The 19,208-nt window shown below is 27.2% G+C and overlaps 1 protein-coding gene across 1 annotated transcript in view; it reads left to right on the top strand.

The window, feature by feature from the left end:
• The window catches only part of LOC113384741, a 152,831-nt gene that overhangs the window by 105,615 nt on the left and 28,008 nt on the right, over window positions 1-19,208 (top strand). The window contains exon 4 of the mRNA XM_026622504.1: window positions 346-422. Within this exon, the coding sequence (XP_026478289.1) occupies window positions 346-377 (32 nt within the window). The 3' untranslated portion in view covers window positions 378-422. The remainder of the gene's footprint in view (window positions 1-345; window positions 423-19,208) is intronic.

The raw sequence follows: 19,208 nt of genomic DNA, 5'->3' as shown, positions 1-19,208 counted from the left end.
AAATTTAACGACAACGACCCGGTTATTTTGGCGCCCGGCTCGATACGCCTTTAACCGCATTGAGTTGTGTGCGTGGAACTTTATATTATAAAAATTAAATTAAATAGCAAATGGTCACTGTTTATACGCATAATGCAGATACTAGTCAACTCACAAAATTCTGCATGACAAATATATTCGTCGAAAAAATCAAATTTCACCCTGCATGCATTTTTACAACTATTCCTCAATACTTTAGTTCAAAACTAATATGTACCTACTAAATTACGAAAGTTGTTGGGAATCCCAGATTTTACTAGTTTATTCGATGGATGAATATAACTAATTCTAATTTCTCTAATTCAGGATCTCAAGTGGAGCTTAAATTGGAACTTTGAGCTTTGCAGCAGTCGAAAGCTTCGCAATAATACACATCATTCAGGGTGAGTAATCTTCTTATGTAAATCTATTTGTAATTATCTTAACTGACACATGTATATGTATATATATACATATATATACTAGCAAACCCGGCCACGCTGTGCTGTGGCTTTCAATAAATGAATTTGTTGGGCAACCACGAGTAATTTTTTAAATTGTATTATTACGAATATGAACTGAGAATTTTAATTTTGACTGCAACCTAAGTTGGACTTAAACGCACTAGTTGAGTCAAAAAAAATTAAAATCGGTTCAGTGGTTTAGGAGTACATTCAGGACAAACATCGTGTTACGTTCCTTATTATATATAAATATATACGTTGATATCGTATTTCTCTTACTGAACTAAGGGAATCCATATAATTTAATCACATGTCAGGCAACGTTTGTTTCGTAGTTCTGCAAATTATTCCTCTGGGAAATATACCGCGTTCTGCAAACATCAAATAAATGCATCTGGTTACAATAAATTTGTTTGCGGGCTGTGGCAATTTAATATTGCGAGACATTGCAGAAATAAGATAAATTCTAATAGAAATTCGTAGAGATAAAAATATTTTTTGTTTAAGGCAAAAATCACAAAAATAATTTTACCCTCTCGACAAAAATATTTTCCACCCTGTCCATATAAAATACGATTATCTGTCACCGCCAGTATTTTCGAGTTAATATAGAAAGTACTTTAAGGGATCACGTACAAACAAACCGGCACAAAATATTTTGTTATATTTTTTATGTTGGGATTTTATTTGCATATTTTCTAATCAAGAGAATTATGTGAGAGGGCTAAGGGCGAAGCAAAACCTACCCCGGGGCTTGAATGTGATTAAATGTAATTTAAATATTTCTTTTGCTCTTTTTTAAACTGGAAAATGGGTTGAGAGGAAATTAAAACTGGTAGGAATAAATTTTATTTAGTAAATATCATTTTGTTACACATTTTGCTATGTGAAATACTATATGCATAATACGGTACGAATTCTTTTCTGTATGCAGCATATCATTTTTAATGAGATCGTTATAAGTAATGTAATATTCAAAGGGAATACTATATATGCAAATGATGTTATGAAATGCTTGAAACGTTATGTATAAAATAAGGACTTGATATAATTCAATCATCTATATCATTAAACAATGCTACACTTTCAAACTAAAACATACCACAGTCCTAACCATTTTACCTAGAATAAATATCAAATTTCATCTCTAATGTTTCAGCACATACGTAACATTTTCCCAGTTTCCATATAACTTTAACTTGGTCAAAATCAATATTTGTGCAACCCAAATCAAGATTTATAGTCACCGACAATAGAGGTGCATTTTCACAAACAGAAATGCATTTGATTTATTGTAAAAGATTGGAAAGTTTGCAAAAATGTTTGCTAAAAGTTTTGAAACTGGAGTAAACCGCGACTTGTTCATATAGTCAGATGGCAAAGATAAATAAATTTAATCAGTCAAATATCCACTTTTGTTAGAAATAATTAAAATAGTTAACAATTAGTCGTTGAGATTATTTATCCTGAGATTTTTAATTTTAATAATTATTATCAACACTGTCTTTTTTCAAATTGATAAATTTTAAAATATTTCATGTATAATTATGGTCATATTGGAGAAATTTATTTTTATATTAAAAACTTTATGAAAGTTAAGTGCTTCGACCCGGGCGCCAACCGGGTCGTTGTCGTCGACCCAAAATTTTTGGAAAAAATATAAATAAACGGGATTAAAATTATTCAATAACTATTTCATTAAAAATAATTAAAATAGTTAAAAATTAGTAGTTGAGATTGTTTTTATCCTAAGATTTTTAATTTAATTTAAATAATAACATCAAGAATGTTTTTTTTTTCAAACTTATGAATTTTAAAATTTATTATATATATTTATTGTCATACTGTAGAAATTTATTTTTCAATAAAAACCTTATAAAATTTAAGTGCGTCGACCCGGGCGCCAACCGGGTCGTTGTCGTCGACCCAAAATTTTTCAAAAAATAAACGGGATTAAAATTCGACGATCACTAAAATGTTAAAAATAAATTAAATTATTGTATTATATATCTTAATAATTGTTAAAAAGTCAATTATCTGGGTAAAATGTTTTTTATTTATTTTTATTAAATGCTTTTCAGCAGACAACACTTGTTGAAAATGGCTTGGATCATTTACAACAATGAATGAAATATAGCATACAGATTTATGAAACTCAAACTTTTCCATATGTAAATATGTCAATAATCAAAAAGTTTATTTTATAAATTTTAAAATGTATTATGTATGTTTATTGTTATCATGTAGGAATTTATTTTTATATTAAAAAGTTCACACACACAACTTTATGAAATGTAAGTGCGTCGACCCGGGCGCCAACCGGGTGGTTGTCGTCGACCCAAAATTTTTGAAAAAAAAAACAAAAATAAACGGGATTAAAATTATTTGATTACTATTTCGATTCGATTTTGCTAAATATCCACTTTCGTTAGAAATAATTAAAATAGTTGAAAATTAGTCGTTGAGATTTTTTCCTAAGATTTTTAATTTGATTTAAATAATAACATTAAGACTGTTTTTTTGCAAATTTATAAATTTCAAAATATATTATGTATAATTATTGTCATACTGTAGGAATTTATTTCTATATTAAAATGTTTCACACACACAACTTCATGAAAACTAAGCGCGTCGACCCGGGCGCCAACCGGGTCGTTGTCGTCGACCCAAAATTTTTGAAAAAAAAAACAAAAATAAACGGGATTAAAATTATTTGATTACTATTTCGATTCGATTTTGCTAAATATCCACTTTCGTTAGAAATAAAAAAAATAGTTAAAAATTAGTTGTTGAGATTTTTTTATCCTAAGAGTTTTAATTTAAATTAAATAATCATCAAGACTGTCTTTTTCAAATTTATAAATTTTATAAGTTTTAAAATATAGATATTTATTTTTATATTATAAAGTTTCACATACACAAATTTATAAAATCTAAGTGCGTCGACCCGGGCGCCAACCGGGTCGTTCTCGTCGAACCAAAATTTTTCAAAAAATAAACGGGATTAAAATTCGACGATCACTAAAATGATAAATTAAATTAAAATATTAAATTATATATATTAACACTGTCATAAAAACATTTATCTGAGTAAAATATTTTTTTATTTAATTTTCTTAAATGCATTTCAGCAACAAAACTTGTTGGAAATGGCTTGGATCATTTACAACAAAGAATGAAATGTATAACTTTTCTATATGTAAATATGTCAATAATCGAAAAGTTTATTTTATAAATTTCAAAATGTATTATGTATATTGTTATTGTGTAGGAATTTATTTTTATATTACAAAGTTTCACACACACACACAACTTTATGAATTGTAAGTGCGTCGACCCGGGCGCCAACCGGGTCGTTCTCGTCGAACCAAAATTTTTCAAAAAATAAACGGGATTAAAATTCGACGATCACTAAAATGATAAATTAAATTAAATTATTGTATTATATATCTTAATAATTGTTAAAAAGTCAATTATCTGGGTAAAATGTTTTTTATTTATTTTTATTAAATGCTTTTCAGCAGACAACACTTGTTGAAAATGGCTTGGATCATTTACAACAATGAATGAAATATAGCATACAGATTTATGAAACTCAAACTTTTCCATATGTAAATATGTCAATAATCAAAAAGTTTATTTTATAAATTTTAAAATGTATTATGTATACTGTTATTGTGTAGGAATTTATTTTTATATTAAAAAGTTTCACACACACAACTTTATGAATTGTAAGTGCGTCGACCCGGGCGCCAACCGGGTCGTTGTCGTCGAACCAAAATTTATCAAAAAATAAACGGGATTAAAATTCATTGATTACAAATATGACGAATTAAATTAAATTATTATATTAATAAATTATATATTAACACTGTCAAAAAATCAATTATCTGAGTAAAATATTTTTTATTTATTTTTATTAAATGCTTTTCAGCAGACAAAACTTGTTGAAAATGGATTAGATCATTTACAACAAAGCATGAAATATATAATACAGATATATAAAACTTAAACTTTTCTATATGTAAATATGTTAATAATCAAAAAGTTTATTTTATAAATTTTAAAATGTATTATGTATATTTATTGTTATCCTGCAGGAGGAATTCATTTTTATATTAAAAAGTTTCACACACACACAACTTTATGAATTGTAAGTGCGTCGACCCGGGCGCCAACCGGGTCGTCGTCGTCGAACCAAAATTTTTCAAAAAATAAACGGGATTAGAATTCGTCGATTTCTAAAATGATAAATTAAATTAAATTATTGTATTATATATTTTAACAATTGTCAAAAAGTCAATTATCTGAGTAAAATGTTTTTTTTTATGTTTTTCAGCAGACAAAACTTGTTGAAAATGGCTTAGATCATTTATAACAAAGAATGAAATGTATAATACAAATTTATAAAACTCAAACTTTTCTATATGTAAATATGTCAATAATCGAAAAATGTATTTTCGAATCACGTACATGCAGATTGTGGAATCAAATATAAATCATATTTTTGGCCGTGTTAAAAAGTTTTTTATAAAAACTCTCTGCGATCGATATCATAAGGTATATATATATATATATATATATATATATATATATATAACTTATTTCTGTTTCCATAACGTTCTAGTTAGATACGTTTTCCGAGCACCTCCGTCGGCTATGAAAAACGTCGTTTGGCGTAACACAAATGTGCAAAACGTATAAAATGTATAAGATGAATAAAATGTATGATGTATTACGGTCACATCATAAAAATGTGGAAGAAAATACAACAGGGGCAACAAACAAGTAGGGTATTATATTATACCCGAACGACGAGATAACAATACGCCTTATTGTCGTAGAAGACGAGTAGAGAGGACATCAGGTGTTCCTCGGGAAAAATTGTGTCGGAATAATGGCATGTGGTTTCTTTTTATTTTTTGTTCTAGTTTTTATATGAAGTATGATGTGCTGGACTTTGTGGCTAATCGAAATTTATTAAAGTTTGTTCAGCGCATCAGCTAAATATAGGTAAAGTTGATAATTCGATATATATATTGAATTGTCCTGGACTGTTGGTTGATATATTGGGAGGTATGTTTTGGATCACCAGCACGACCAGGAATTGTATTGATAGGCTGGACCCGAGCGGTAAACAGTTGAATAGTTGTTGAAATATTATATTTGTGATGTGGACTCTCCTGAGTCCACTGGTAGTGTGATAGGCCTTTAGGACGAACAGCGATTTGATAGTAATTTGCAAACACACTTCTTTCTTCGAATGATACTTTATTATTCACTATTTTTACAATTAATATTTGTTGATAACCTTGTGGTTATCATATCAGCAAAGACTACATTTTACTGAATACTATTTAGACTCCAAGCTTGACTCCAAGCTCTCTCCAGGTTTGACTCTGAGCTTGACTCCGAGTCTTACTCCAAGTTTGACTGTGAGCTTGACTGACTCCAGGTTTGACTGACTGTCTAACTTTTGTCTAACTCTTATATACTAATTTATTGTTTACAACCTAATTACAAAATCCAACAGTAAGCACTTCCGATGTCCGCGTAACCTACATATAACTAGCAACGCGTTTTGTAATTATTAAACAAAATAATGATTCGAATTGTTATTACAGTTCAATATATATATATATATATATATATATATATACAGGGTGTCCCAGAATTCAACGACAAGCCAAAATCGGGTGATAGAAAAACATCGTGTCTGATAGCAAGTTACTAGATCATTTCGTACCCTGAGAATCTTGAAATAATTTTATTTTTTGAGGCTAAACATTTTAAAAAAATGTTTTTTTAAATTGAATAACAATTTTTTTAATAAAATTCAACATTTTTAGAACAAGTCTTTTTCAATTTTTTTGATTTATTTAAAAATAAAAAAAATTTTTTTTTGACGATTTTAAAATTTTTGGGAACATTTGGAATAATTGACTTCGCAAAATCATATTTTCTTTAAAAAAAATTAAGATTAAAAAAAATCAATTTTAATTTCTTCGGAATATTCGACTTTTTTTCGAAAATTTTGATTTTTTTGAAGAATTTTGAAATAATTAGATTTTTTGGGATTTGAAATTTTTGGCAATTTTGAAAACGTTGGGAAGTATTAGTTTTATTGATAAATTTGAAAAAATTGACATCGAAAAGTATCAGTTTTTTCGATATCAATTCTTTTACATTTTTTGTGAAGATTGTACATTTTTTGAAAATTTTGATTTTTTTAAGAATCTTGAATAATTAGAAACTTGTTGAATGTTTAAAATATTTGAAATATTTAAAATAATTGATTTTATTGCAAAATGTGAAAAAATTGACATTGATATCAATTCCTTTCAATTTTTTGAACATATTGGACTTTTTTGATAATTTTGACTTTTTTGAGAAAAATCTATTTTTTGAAACATTGAAATAAAAAGTTCAAAATTTTTACAAGAAAGATTATTTCAATTTTTTTTTGAATTTCTTGAAAACATTGGACTTTTTGAAAATGTTGTTTCTTTTGAAGAATCTTGCTATGATTAGAATTTTAATTTTGTAGATTTTGAAAAAAAAAAGATTTTAATAAATTTAAAAAAAATGTCTTCAAAAATTTCAATTTAAAAAAAATCAATATTTTAAGAAAAATACTGAAAAAGTGCATTTTTTGAAAAGGTTGGATTTTTTGAAAATTTTAATTTTTTAATTAATCAATTAATTTTAAATTTAAGTATTTTGAAATAATTAATCTTTGGGTCATTTGAAATAATTAATTAATTAATCTTTGGATCATGAACTTTTTGAAGATTTTGAAAACATTTGAAACACAAAAAAATATTTTTTCCAATTCAAGTGGGTTGACTTTCAATTTTTTGTTTTATATTTCCTATAATTAATAATTATCTCACGTTTGGAAGTGTAGTTTGGAAATTATGAGCTTTCAAGTACAACCTTGAGCTTTGGTAAAACCGTGGCAATTTTTTCAGTTATTTAAAATAAACTGTAAAATAACGCAAAATTTTGAAATAAATTCATCGTTTCTACACCGAGAAATTCAAATTCCAAAACCAAATCACTTTATTAATTATTGATTAAATTTCCAACCAACTGTTGTTTTATCCACCTTTTTCCTATATTAAATCTCAAAGCATTCCTCAGAGTACAAAATCACGATGAAATATGAAATAATTCCAGAGCTCTCGGCTATAAGAGCTTTTCTTGATTGAATCAAAATATTCGGGTATTGATTCATAATCGCCTTCGGGATCAAGTTAAGGAAAATTCTACATTAAATATATATGGAAGAAAATGATATTCTAGGGATTTGAATTGGATTAAAATGTAATTAAATAAATACGAAGTGAAAAGGCCCAGCACCTATATATTGAAAACAAGTAAAGTTAGGAATTTTTTAAACACAATATTTGAAAGTATAGGTCAAAAGATGTATAAACAGCTAGCCATCAATCTCGTAAAAGATGTCTTCATGCATATAGGGTTAAAAGAATTAGGTAACAAATTTTTGAAAAACAGCTACAAAAACACCTTTCACAATGATGAATGAGTTGAGGGTTGTACTAGACATAGTCATATAGTTGTTTGTTTGATCAGTCAAATTAGACCTTTGAGGCCTGAAGTTTGGGTCCAGTCCTACCCTATCCTATTTTTCCAAAAATGTGTTCAGACTATTCTACTAATTATTTTTCTTTAACGTGGGAGTTGAAAGAGCTCTAACATTTCTAAATAAAACCTTAAGATTCAGAAAACTAATAAAAAAATATATTAACCGAGTATGTAATATCCTAGAGATTTAATAAAGTCCGAATGAGAAATTTTTCTGGACCAGTTCACTTGCTTTTATAGCTTTTATAGCTTCCTATCTGTTTTGTAGTTTCTCCAGAAGCTGTTATTAAAGTTTTACTTCTCCAAGAGAAGCTACAAAACTTTCTGGAAATTAATATAAATTTATTTCTACATTATGTAATAGATTTAAGTGAAGCAAAATTATTGGGTGAGAAAATTTGGGGGTAAAAATATATATAAAATCTATGGAAAGTTCAAAGAATTTATTTTACAATCCATACGTTTTGGCTAAAATCCTAGCTTTTGAAAATTAAAAATAAAACTAAAGCAATTGATATTGAAAAAATATGATAAATTTATTTTTTTATCTCTATAGAGGGTTAAATAGAATTCTTTGCAAATTCGTATTTTGTATAAATTTTTTTCCAAATGTAGTAAAAACGAGTTAAAAAATGTATATTGTGTTTTAAAGTATTATTGTGGTCCGTGAGCATAGTTTTAAATTGTCTAAGATTTTTAAAATTATTTTTGTCTTATAATCTGTAAATCTGAACATAATTGAATTCTGGCTTATTTCTCCTATATAAACTAAATTGCAATCTAAGCAGTTAATTTGGTAAAAAAAAATATCATATATATAAAAATTTTAGTTCACATATATTTGTAAATGTAAATATTTGTATTTATGACATCTTGAAATAATTTATGACTAGTTGTACATGGCATTTTGGTATAAATTTTATTATCACAGTCTCTTGGGGAACAGAAGAAAATTTTAATGACATTTTCAATTTCATATGTGACATTCTTTTTGGTTTTTATTTAATTAAAAGAGATTATTTGCTAATTATCTTGTAATATTTCACATACATGCATCATATAATTCTGTGGATTATGTGGTGCAAAAAATGCTAAAGGGAAAATGTTAATTATGAAATTTCTGTCATTCCTGGGGTGGATACAGATGTCTAATATTTATATATATATATATATATTTTGTATGATTCTGAATTTGATGTTGACATATGTATTAACAAAGTCTAATAATCGGGCATAACATCAATAAAAACATGAATTTCTTTCAAAAATTTATTTTAAATCCATACGTTTCGGCTATAATCCTAGCCTTCATTCAGTGGAAAAAATAGTTGATCTTAGTGTTAAATTGGAAAATTTTACATCTTCAACCAGTATACGAATAACACACTATCCATTTGTGATTTTTTTCAAATCAGTATTTTGTGAAAATATTGTGTAATTTCAAGTTAATGTTTATAATACATAGTGTAGTGCATTACCATATCCTAATACCATGGATTATTAAAATTTTCCAATTTAACACTAAGATCAACTATTTTTTCCACTGAATGAAGGCTAGGATTATAGCCGAAACGTATGGATTTAAAATAAATTTTTGAAAGAAATTCATGTTTTTTATTGATGTTATGCCCGATTATTAGACTTTGTTAATATATATATATATATATATATATATATATATATATATATATATATAAATCGTGAAAAAAATTAGAAAAAATGTTCACCCAGAGACTGTGACAATTTTTTGGTTATTGTGGTTAATTTATACCAATTTTATTCCATCAAGCTTTGGAACCATAACCGTAAATAACATTTTCAGAACCACAGTAAAAAAAATACAAAATTGTCCCAAGTTTAAGGTTAACTACAAATTTAAAATTCTCAAAATCGATCAACTTTGAGAGGCTCTCCTATGAAAAAATGTACTAAAGTGTATTGGCAAGTTTTATGAAAAGTTTGCGCATTTAATCAGGATTGCAAAAAGGTGAAATACTTGATAATTTTATTATTGAGAAATCAAGTAAAAAAATAAATGCTTTGGAATGCCATTGGTTACTGCAACAATTTTTGAAGTAAGACTAAATTGTAACTGCTATGAAAAGTGTTAAATCAAAGGTGTCACGTGACAAGCCGATCTCGATCAATCGGTGTCCAATGACGAATTAGCATTCGTGGCGTAACGCATTTCCGTTGCATTTTTATTTAGTCGAATCCTAGTCGCGCGTAAAGATGTTTTACTTTAAAACTGCTAGCAGTAACCAGTGTTCTATAAAATATCCATTAATATAAAACGACATTTAAGACGAAACAAATCACGATCATGAATTTTATATAGGGGAAATAAATGATGATGTGAAAACAAAATATACATTACGTGCACCACCTCGGGTACCATATACCATCATATACCATATACCATCATATACACCCATTACAGAGTTTTCAGTGGAAATACTTTTGTTTGTTTTTCATTTTCATTTTGTTCTCGTGTAATATTATTTTATGAAGACTTCTAGTACATGATAAAAGATAAACACATGTAATCAACCTTGTTATGTTCTGTAAGATTTCCTAACAAAAATATTAAGGATACATCGTGTACTTACTTTGTTACATGTTTTTTTATTTCAATTTGTTGTGTAAATGTTATTGTTGGTAACAGAGATTATGTAGTTGGAATTTTGCCTTGAGGCAAGTTGCAACAATTTTGCGATTCGTGTAAATAATTCACTTTAGCAATAAGACTCGAGATTCAGCTATTACGATAAAATTTTCAATTATTCCTAATAACAATAAATGTGAAATAATTTTATAATTGAAGTGGAAGCCTTGCTTCAGACTAAATAACTGATATAGCTGACTAATTAACCAACAAACAATTATTTAACAAATACAAATTTTTTCAGTTGTTCCTATTATTTATTTAATTACAGAACAGTCCTTTTCCAACCCGCATGAAAATTTACCTCGTCGTCGTTTTAATTCTCGTTGAAAGGGTCGAATTTCAAAACTTTTTGAACATAATCCCAAAGGGCTTCATTGTGCCCCATTAAAACTTGATCAGGGTAGCACTGATACTAACAACAGGCGGAAAACAAACATTGGCGTCGGAAAATTTAAATAGATGAAAATAAAATTATTTTTATTTTGCTTATAACATTCTGTGATATAAGGTTGTCAAATATCTCCCTTCCGCCTTTTTGTATTATAAACCAAGAGCAAAAAAGCGGAAGGGAGATATTTGACAACCTAATATTTTGAGACTTCAGAAAATCATAATTAGGATATTATAAGAAAGAGTAAGTATATTGTATTGTTTTTAATATACTTTTGTAGTGTTCAAAGGGGTGGAAAATGTGCCAGTCAGTAGGGTAACCTTTCTGTATAAATCTTTTCTGTGAAATTCCAGTTTGCTCGTAAGTAGAGTTTTTTTTCTGTAAAAGTATTTACAAAGAAATTCTAGTATAGTCTATTTTTTGTATAAATTTTTTCCAAGAAATTCTAGTTTGCCTTTTTTCCTAAGAAATTCTAATTTGCTCGTCAGTAGAGTCCCTTTTTTGTAAAAGTGTTTATACAAAAATTCTAGTAGTCTATTTTTTGTTTAAATATTTCATAAAGACTTTCAGATTACTCGTCAGTAGAGTTTCGTTTCTGTATAAATATTTTTCAAAATAATAATTTGTTTGTCAGTAGAGTCTCTATTCTGTATAAATACTTCCTAAGAAATTTTAGTTTGCTTGTCAGTAGAGTTTCTGTCCTGAATAAATATTTTCCAAAAAATTATTCTTTGCTTGTCAGTAGAGTCCCCTTTAGGTCTAAGAAGTTTCAGGTTGCTCGTCAGTAGAGTCCCTTTTTTGCATAAATATTTCCTAAAAAATATTCTAGGTTGCTCGTCAATAGAGTCCCTTTTCTTGTATAAATATTTCTTTATGAATTTTAGTTAGCTCGTCAGTAGAGTCCCATTTCTGTATAATGTTTCCTAAGTTTGCTTGTCAGTAGAGTCCCTTCTTCGTACAAATATTTTCTAAAAAATTCTAGTTGGCTCATCAGTAAAGTCCCTTTTCTGTATAAATAATTCATAAGGAATTTTTAGTTTGCTCGTCAGTAGTGTCCCTTTTTGCGAGAAATATTGCTCAAGAAATTTTAGTTTATTTGTTAATAGAGTCCCTTTTGAGTATAATTTTTTCAAGAATCAGTTTTCTAAAATTTCTTACAAAGGACTCTACTGACAAGCAATTAAAAATTTCTTACAAAATATTTTCTTTTTTCTGTATAAACATTTTCAAAAAAAACTCTAGTTTGCTTGTCAGTCGAGTCCCTCTTTAAAAAACCTTGGTAGTAATTTCAACTAAGTCAAATTTTAATATTTTTTGCAGTACTATAATAATTTACATCAGAAGCTTATAATATAAATTAATATATTGATTTGTTATTAATTATTTACATATATCGGATACTTTAAGCAACCTGCCTTAAGGAAAATTGCCACTTACAACTAGTTTAATGATGTTAAGTTTACTTCAAAAGTCAAAAATAAATAGTTCTCTCAGAAGCCGCGAAATTTTTAAAAAACTCGATTTGTATTTTCTGCACTGTTTGCTCCGTATGTCCGTAACGGCTAGACCTGCCTTTGCCAAAAACTAATCATCACATCTCCCTATCAATAGGAATCGAATGATAATTGAATCATTCAAATCGGTTGAAAACGTGGACGAAAAAATGCGAACACACAAAACACACACACATCCATTCTTTTGAGGTATGTCAAAATATTCAGAAACCTCTGAAACGTGAAGATACGCAAGAATTTTCAAAATTGATTTTTGACCCATTACTATAACTTGGGGAACTTAATTATCGAATTGATGTTACCTAGTTATGCGTATTATTTTGACGAAAGAGTATTATATTTTAATCATTTTCTGTAGAACATTTATAATGATTTTAATTGAAACAAAGTATAAATTTTACGGACGCCACTGGTTGCAAACACAATATAATTCGAGCTTGATTAACGTTGTCTTTGTTGAGATTTTAATTAACAATGTAGGCTCAACGGTTTCGAGTGTGCACTTTTGCTCGACAAAGGTAATCATTTAACATTTATACATCGTCAAATGACTGTATATATACATAATACACATATATATATATATATATATATATATATATATATATTCCTAATTATTTACTTTTAACAAATACGTTTTACCACATCGCAATCTACCATAAACCCTTTGTCTATTATTACTACCAACGACGACTTTATTATTATTAAAACTTTCCGGGGATAAAAAGGATTTTCATCCTTCATCCTGCTCCATTTAATGAATGAATTCATCCCAGGAACAAATCCTTGGTACAAATCCTTAATCCACTTCATGCCCTTTCTAAGGGATGTTTTCTGCGCGGCTAAGGCCATAAATGAAATTATAATTAAAAAGTTTTAAAGATAAGAGCAACTTTTGTATAAAACAAATGATTGTTTCTGGACAAACTAAGATTTAGACGATGTGGTAACTGATAAATATTTAGTTATTTTAATAACGTACGAATAAATACATTACAAAATATTCCGACAACATAGTAACATGTTTTCGCATATTTCAATATTTGTTTCATTTTATTTTATTTTACAGCCACAGGTTTTGTAGCAATTAAAACTTTTTCGTCGATGCAGAGAATTTCACATGAAATGAAATTGCTGCAACGTGTACAAAATTTTGTTCTTGTGTTGAAATAATTTCAACTTTTGGAAATTAATGACATTTTGGGAACTGGAATTCATTTGTAAAATATGTTCAGACGTAAGTGTAAATTATGTTTGTTAGTAATTGATTGAGTGATGTGATTGGTTGAAATCATACAATTTACCCTAAACGTATTTTCATATATTTATATTATGCTACTGTTTGATTTATAATGTTTGCTTTATCTTTCAAATGAAATATTAAGCAAATTACACTAGAGCGTGAAATGTACAAATTAATGTTTTGATGAAATAATAATTTCGTAAACCCCAATGCACAATATTATTACTGAACACTGCGCAAAATATTTTAATGCAAATTATTTATTCAGTGGTAAAATGAAAATTGAATTGTCTAGTGCATATATATTATATATTATTATCTTTGAACAAAAAGCTCGTAAATCGAAAGCTTTTCCATCAAGTTTTCATATTCTTTATTACAGCTTTCAGTATCTCATAAATTGAATTGCATTGAATAATAGTTTAAGACTTTGCAAAGTGCACTCATTAAATACAATCAATAGATTTAAGTGAATAGTTTTGTAAACAACAAAAGTTTGCCAAGACTTATATAATAATTTTATAAAGAGTTAATATATTGAGATACATTTTTAGAGTTTTGCATCGTAATGATCATCAAAAAAATTATATTTTTACAATATTGTTTTGTTAACCCGTATTTGACCCATTTATAGCATTAAGTTATTTGCTAAATTCTTTAGAGTTTTATAGAAGAATTTATATAATAATTTGAAAAAACCTTGTTCCAAATTTATACTTATTTGATTCAGAATGACTTAAAACGTCCAAAAACATAAAATGAGCAATTATGAATTTTTCACGAAAACGTAAACTTTTATCTTTAAGAATGATCTAAGACTATTTTATGTATCTCGGGGTTGTAAATCTCTTTTCTCCATATGATGTAACACATTTGTAACATAAAAGTTTGCAAGTGACGCAACTGTTGCCAATTTCAACTTAACAATGCCGTTGAACACACAATAGCTTTTGCAAACCACGAGAAAATACTTCGTTTGAGTAAAAAAGTAGATCAATACTAGGAAAGAATAGGGAAAAATAATTGCGTTTATTTAAAAAAAAAAACAGAATTAGTAGAGTAGCTCAAAATTGGTCAACTTACTAAGATTGCTGATTTTATAAAAATTATAACCACAAATACTCCCCGAGACGATTTGCAGAATCGTGCTTTATTTAAATGGATAAAACAAGTATAAACAAAGGAATGATACCTATTTGCTTTGTGTAAATTATCAAGTAGTATTAAACAAAATTTTGGAAATTATTTTGGTAAAATAATTTATTTGTTTATCTGATTTTTTCCCTCAAAATTTCACTTCTTTAAGACTTTAAATTAATTTAAAAATTACAAAAACTGAAATTGATATATTTGTAGTTTAAGATGCAGTTCTAATATAACAAAAGTTTTAATTCTTTAAATCACAGACAATTGTCACATTATATTTGACTGTGGTTGTAGAAATGTTATCTACACTTACGGATTTAAAATTTAAATGACTAAAATTATTAAAAATCAACCACAACAAACAAAAAATGGCCAAAGTTTCTCTGGAATACATTTCATAATCTACTTTATCTATCATAAAATCTAATCCATTTCTTGGCAAATATTACTTTAATTAGGTTTATGTATTCTGCAAATTTAATTGCAAATGATCTCAATTTCAATTTCGACGTTTTTGCAGTACTTTATCATGAGAAGGAACGTTTTGCAGAGTCATGCTTTATTTAAATAGATAAAACAAGTATAAACAAAAGGAATGATACCTATTTGCTTTGAGTAAATTATCAAGTAATATTGAACAAAATTTTGAAAATTATTTTGTAAAAATGATTTATTTATTTATCTGTTTTTTTTTACTCAAACTGTCTATGACTTAAATTTAATTTAAAAATGATAAAAACTGAATTTGATATTTTTGTAATTTAAGATGCAGTTCTAATATAACAAAAGAATTAATTCTTTCTTTTCGTCACATTATTTTTGACTGTGGTTGTAAAAATATTATTAACAGTTACGGTTTCAAAATTTAAATAACTAAAATTATAAAAGATCAACCACAGTGCACAAAAATAGTCAAAGTTTCTCTGGAATACATTTCATAATCTACTTTGTCTATCATAAATTTTAATCCATTTCATGGCAAATATTAATTTAATTAGGTTTATGTATTCTGCAAATTTAATTGCAAACTATTATCGGTTTAAGCAAATAAGGAAGCAAATTCTCCATTTACTACCGCATAATATTTGCATAGAGCTTTTATGCAAAACATCTCTCTATTAAATTACCTCGTCGGCGTGAATACAAGGAATTCTGCCCTTAGAAACGCCCTAGAAACTACGACTTATGAAATTAAAGGAGTTACATAATCATGTTTTAAATTGACGACAAAAATTATACAAAATTGCGTGACAAAATTTGTTAAATCACGATGTCTCTTCTATTACATATAAAAACGTTTCAATAATCGAATTCTACAAATCTGCAATTTAAATTTCCATTTTCAATTTTATAATTTTTAGCGTAACTTGTTATGCAGATTATTTTATCAACACGTAATTATTATAATCCGAATTGAAAAACGTCGAATTATATTATTTAGTATAATAATAATGCTATAAATCGATCAAATACGGATTAACTAAATATTATTGTAATAATATAACATATTGTGAGGATCATTACGATGCGAAACTAATAATATGGATTATGATCGTGGTTATGGAGTTTAATCCGTCATCAGATAATTTGTTGGTGTAGGTACAATATATACACTATTATATATATATATATATATATATATATATATATATATTCTAAATAACTCATCAAAATATATATATATATATATATATATTTATAGATTGTCAAATATCTCCCTTCCGCTTTTTTGCTATTGGTTTATAATACAAAAAGGCGGAAGGGAGATATTTGACAACCTAATATATATACATATATATATATATATATATATATATATAATTTAAATAAGCTCGCAAAAGAAAGCTTTTCCATTAAGTTTTCATATTCTTTATTACAGCTTCCAGTATCTCATAAATTGAATTGCATTGAATAATACTTTAAGACTTTGCAAAGTGCACTCATTAAATGCAATCAATAGATTTAAGTGAATAGTTTTATAAATTCAATACAATTTAATAGAAAAGTTTCCCAAGATTTATATAACCATTTTCACGAAGAAGATAGAAGTTAATATATGGTGTTAGTAAAGTTGTTTTCTATGGTGTTTGTTCTCATTATCTAACAAAATCATTTATATATTATAATCATTTATATGATATAAAAAATTCAACAAATTTTTGCCAAAAATAGTCTCATTTGACGTCGAGGAAACATAAAATTAGCAAATCGGTTTTTTTTTGTCTTGAGAAGCTAAAAATTATCTAAGAGCTGTTAATTTCCATGCATTTTATGTCTCGAAGGTTGTAAATCTCTGTGTTCCCAATATGATGTAACACATTTGTAACATAAAAGTTTGCAAATTACGTAACTATTGCCAATTCCTGATACATTATTAGTTTTGCATCTCACAAAATTTTATATTATTACAATAACATTTTGTTAACCCGTATTTGACCCATCTACAGCATTGAGTCAAAGTGTTGAATTCTCTCGAGTTTGATAAAAGAATTTATTTTCCCGCCATTTCGAAGATACATAGCTAAATGTGCAAAAAATGGCAGTTTTTGAGTGAACTAAGCGTCCGATTTGGATGATCTAAAAAACTTTCTGCTTATATTGACAAAACCATTGCTTTTGCGGATGAAAAATTATTATATTTTTTTTATTTTCCATAAAATATTTTTGTAATTTTGGTTTAGGAATTCAAAAAATTACCCAGGCCAAGCACAGTCTAAGCGCCACTCTGGTGCAAATGTTTACCCACGTGCGTTTAGACGTGAAAGTGAAAATGTCGCACAGAATTATTTGCAAATGCGTTTAGACTGTGACTTTATGGGAGCACTTTTTCAATTTTGTGTAAATTAGGCAACTATTTTTTTTTTGAAATTTAATTCGAAAGGCAATGACGATTGTTAATGTTCTGGAGATAAATTGATTTATGATTTATGATTTACATTTGATTTGCTCAGATATAACAAGATAGCAAAAATAATGAAAGTTACAGTATTTGTATTAATATATTTCATTACGGTACGGGAAGTTCCAGTAATTTGCCTTAAGGCACTATGCCATACACCTTTAGTTCATATTTCAATTTTTCATTTTATAATTTTTAGCGTCACTTGTTATGCAAATTATTTTATCAACACGTAATTATTATAATCTGAATTGAAAACCGTCGATTTATATTATTTAGCATAATCAAAAACGGGTTAACAAAGTAATAATTTTTGTTATGTAATTTGTTGATATAGGTACATTTATACTATTTTACATATATATAAATATATATTATATATATATATATATATATATAGATGTCCTATTTTTTACAATACCCATGGATTTAATAGATAATTATCAATTATAACAAACCATACATTTTTTTCGAATTTAATTATTTTTTTTTATATAAAATCCTGGTGCATTTCCTTTCATAGTCGTCCTTATTAAATAGATAACGATGCCATAATGTAATGAAAGAACTTTTCCTCCTGTCTAATTGCATTACTCTTAACAAGCAGCTTAAATGGCCCCATTCAAAACCCATGGACTGTGAAATGAGACTCATGTAAAACCCCATTATAAATACTAAATTGAGATATAGATATTGAAATTATTATAAAATGAGATCCAATGAGGTTGAGTTGTACTTATAGATTGTTGGCACGTGGAAAATAAAATTGTAGGATGAAAACTTAACTATTTTTTCTTTATAATGTGGTCTAAGACCACAGTAAAAAATAATGACACAATTGCCCAGAGTTTCCAAAAATTAGAACTTTTTGTTATATTATAACTGCATTAAACTACAAATATATCATTTTCAGTTTCTGTCATTTTTAAATTAATTTAGACTATCATGGCCAGATTTTTATAACGTGGTGAATGATGACACACATACAGTGCCCAACCGTAGATAATAAATAGTTATTTATTGGATACCTACCTTATTTTTTGAAAAGTATAATAAAAATCGCGAAATAAAGGATAAATTTCTTGTAATTTAAAAAAGTATCATTGGTTCATATCAAAATTAATATTTAATAATTTGAATGAAATGAAGTACCAAGTTGAGTCAAATAATAAAGACAATTTTTTATAACATTTTCGGAAGGTTAGTTATAGTAATCAAAATGAAAACTTTTGTATATCATTACGATTTAAATTTAAA

Source organism: Ctenocephalides felis, unplaced genomic scaffold (assembly GCF_003426905.1).
Source record: "Ctenocephalides felis isolate EL2017-DRISC unplaced genomic scaffold, ASM342690v1 CF-g0.4_SCAFFOLD_03571, whole genome shotgun sequence".
NCBI lineage: Eukaryota > Metazoa > Arthropoda > Insecta > Siphonaptera > Pulicidae > Ctenocephalides > Ctenocephalides felis.
This window is presented reverse-complemented; position numbering and strand designations above follow the sequence as displayed.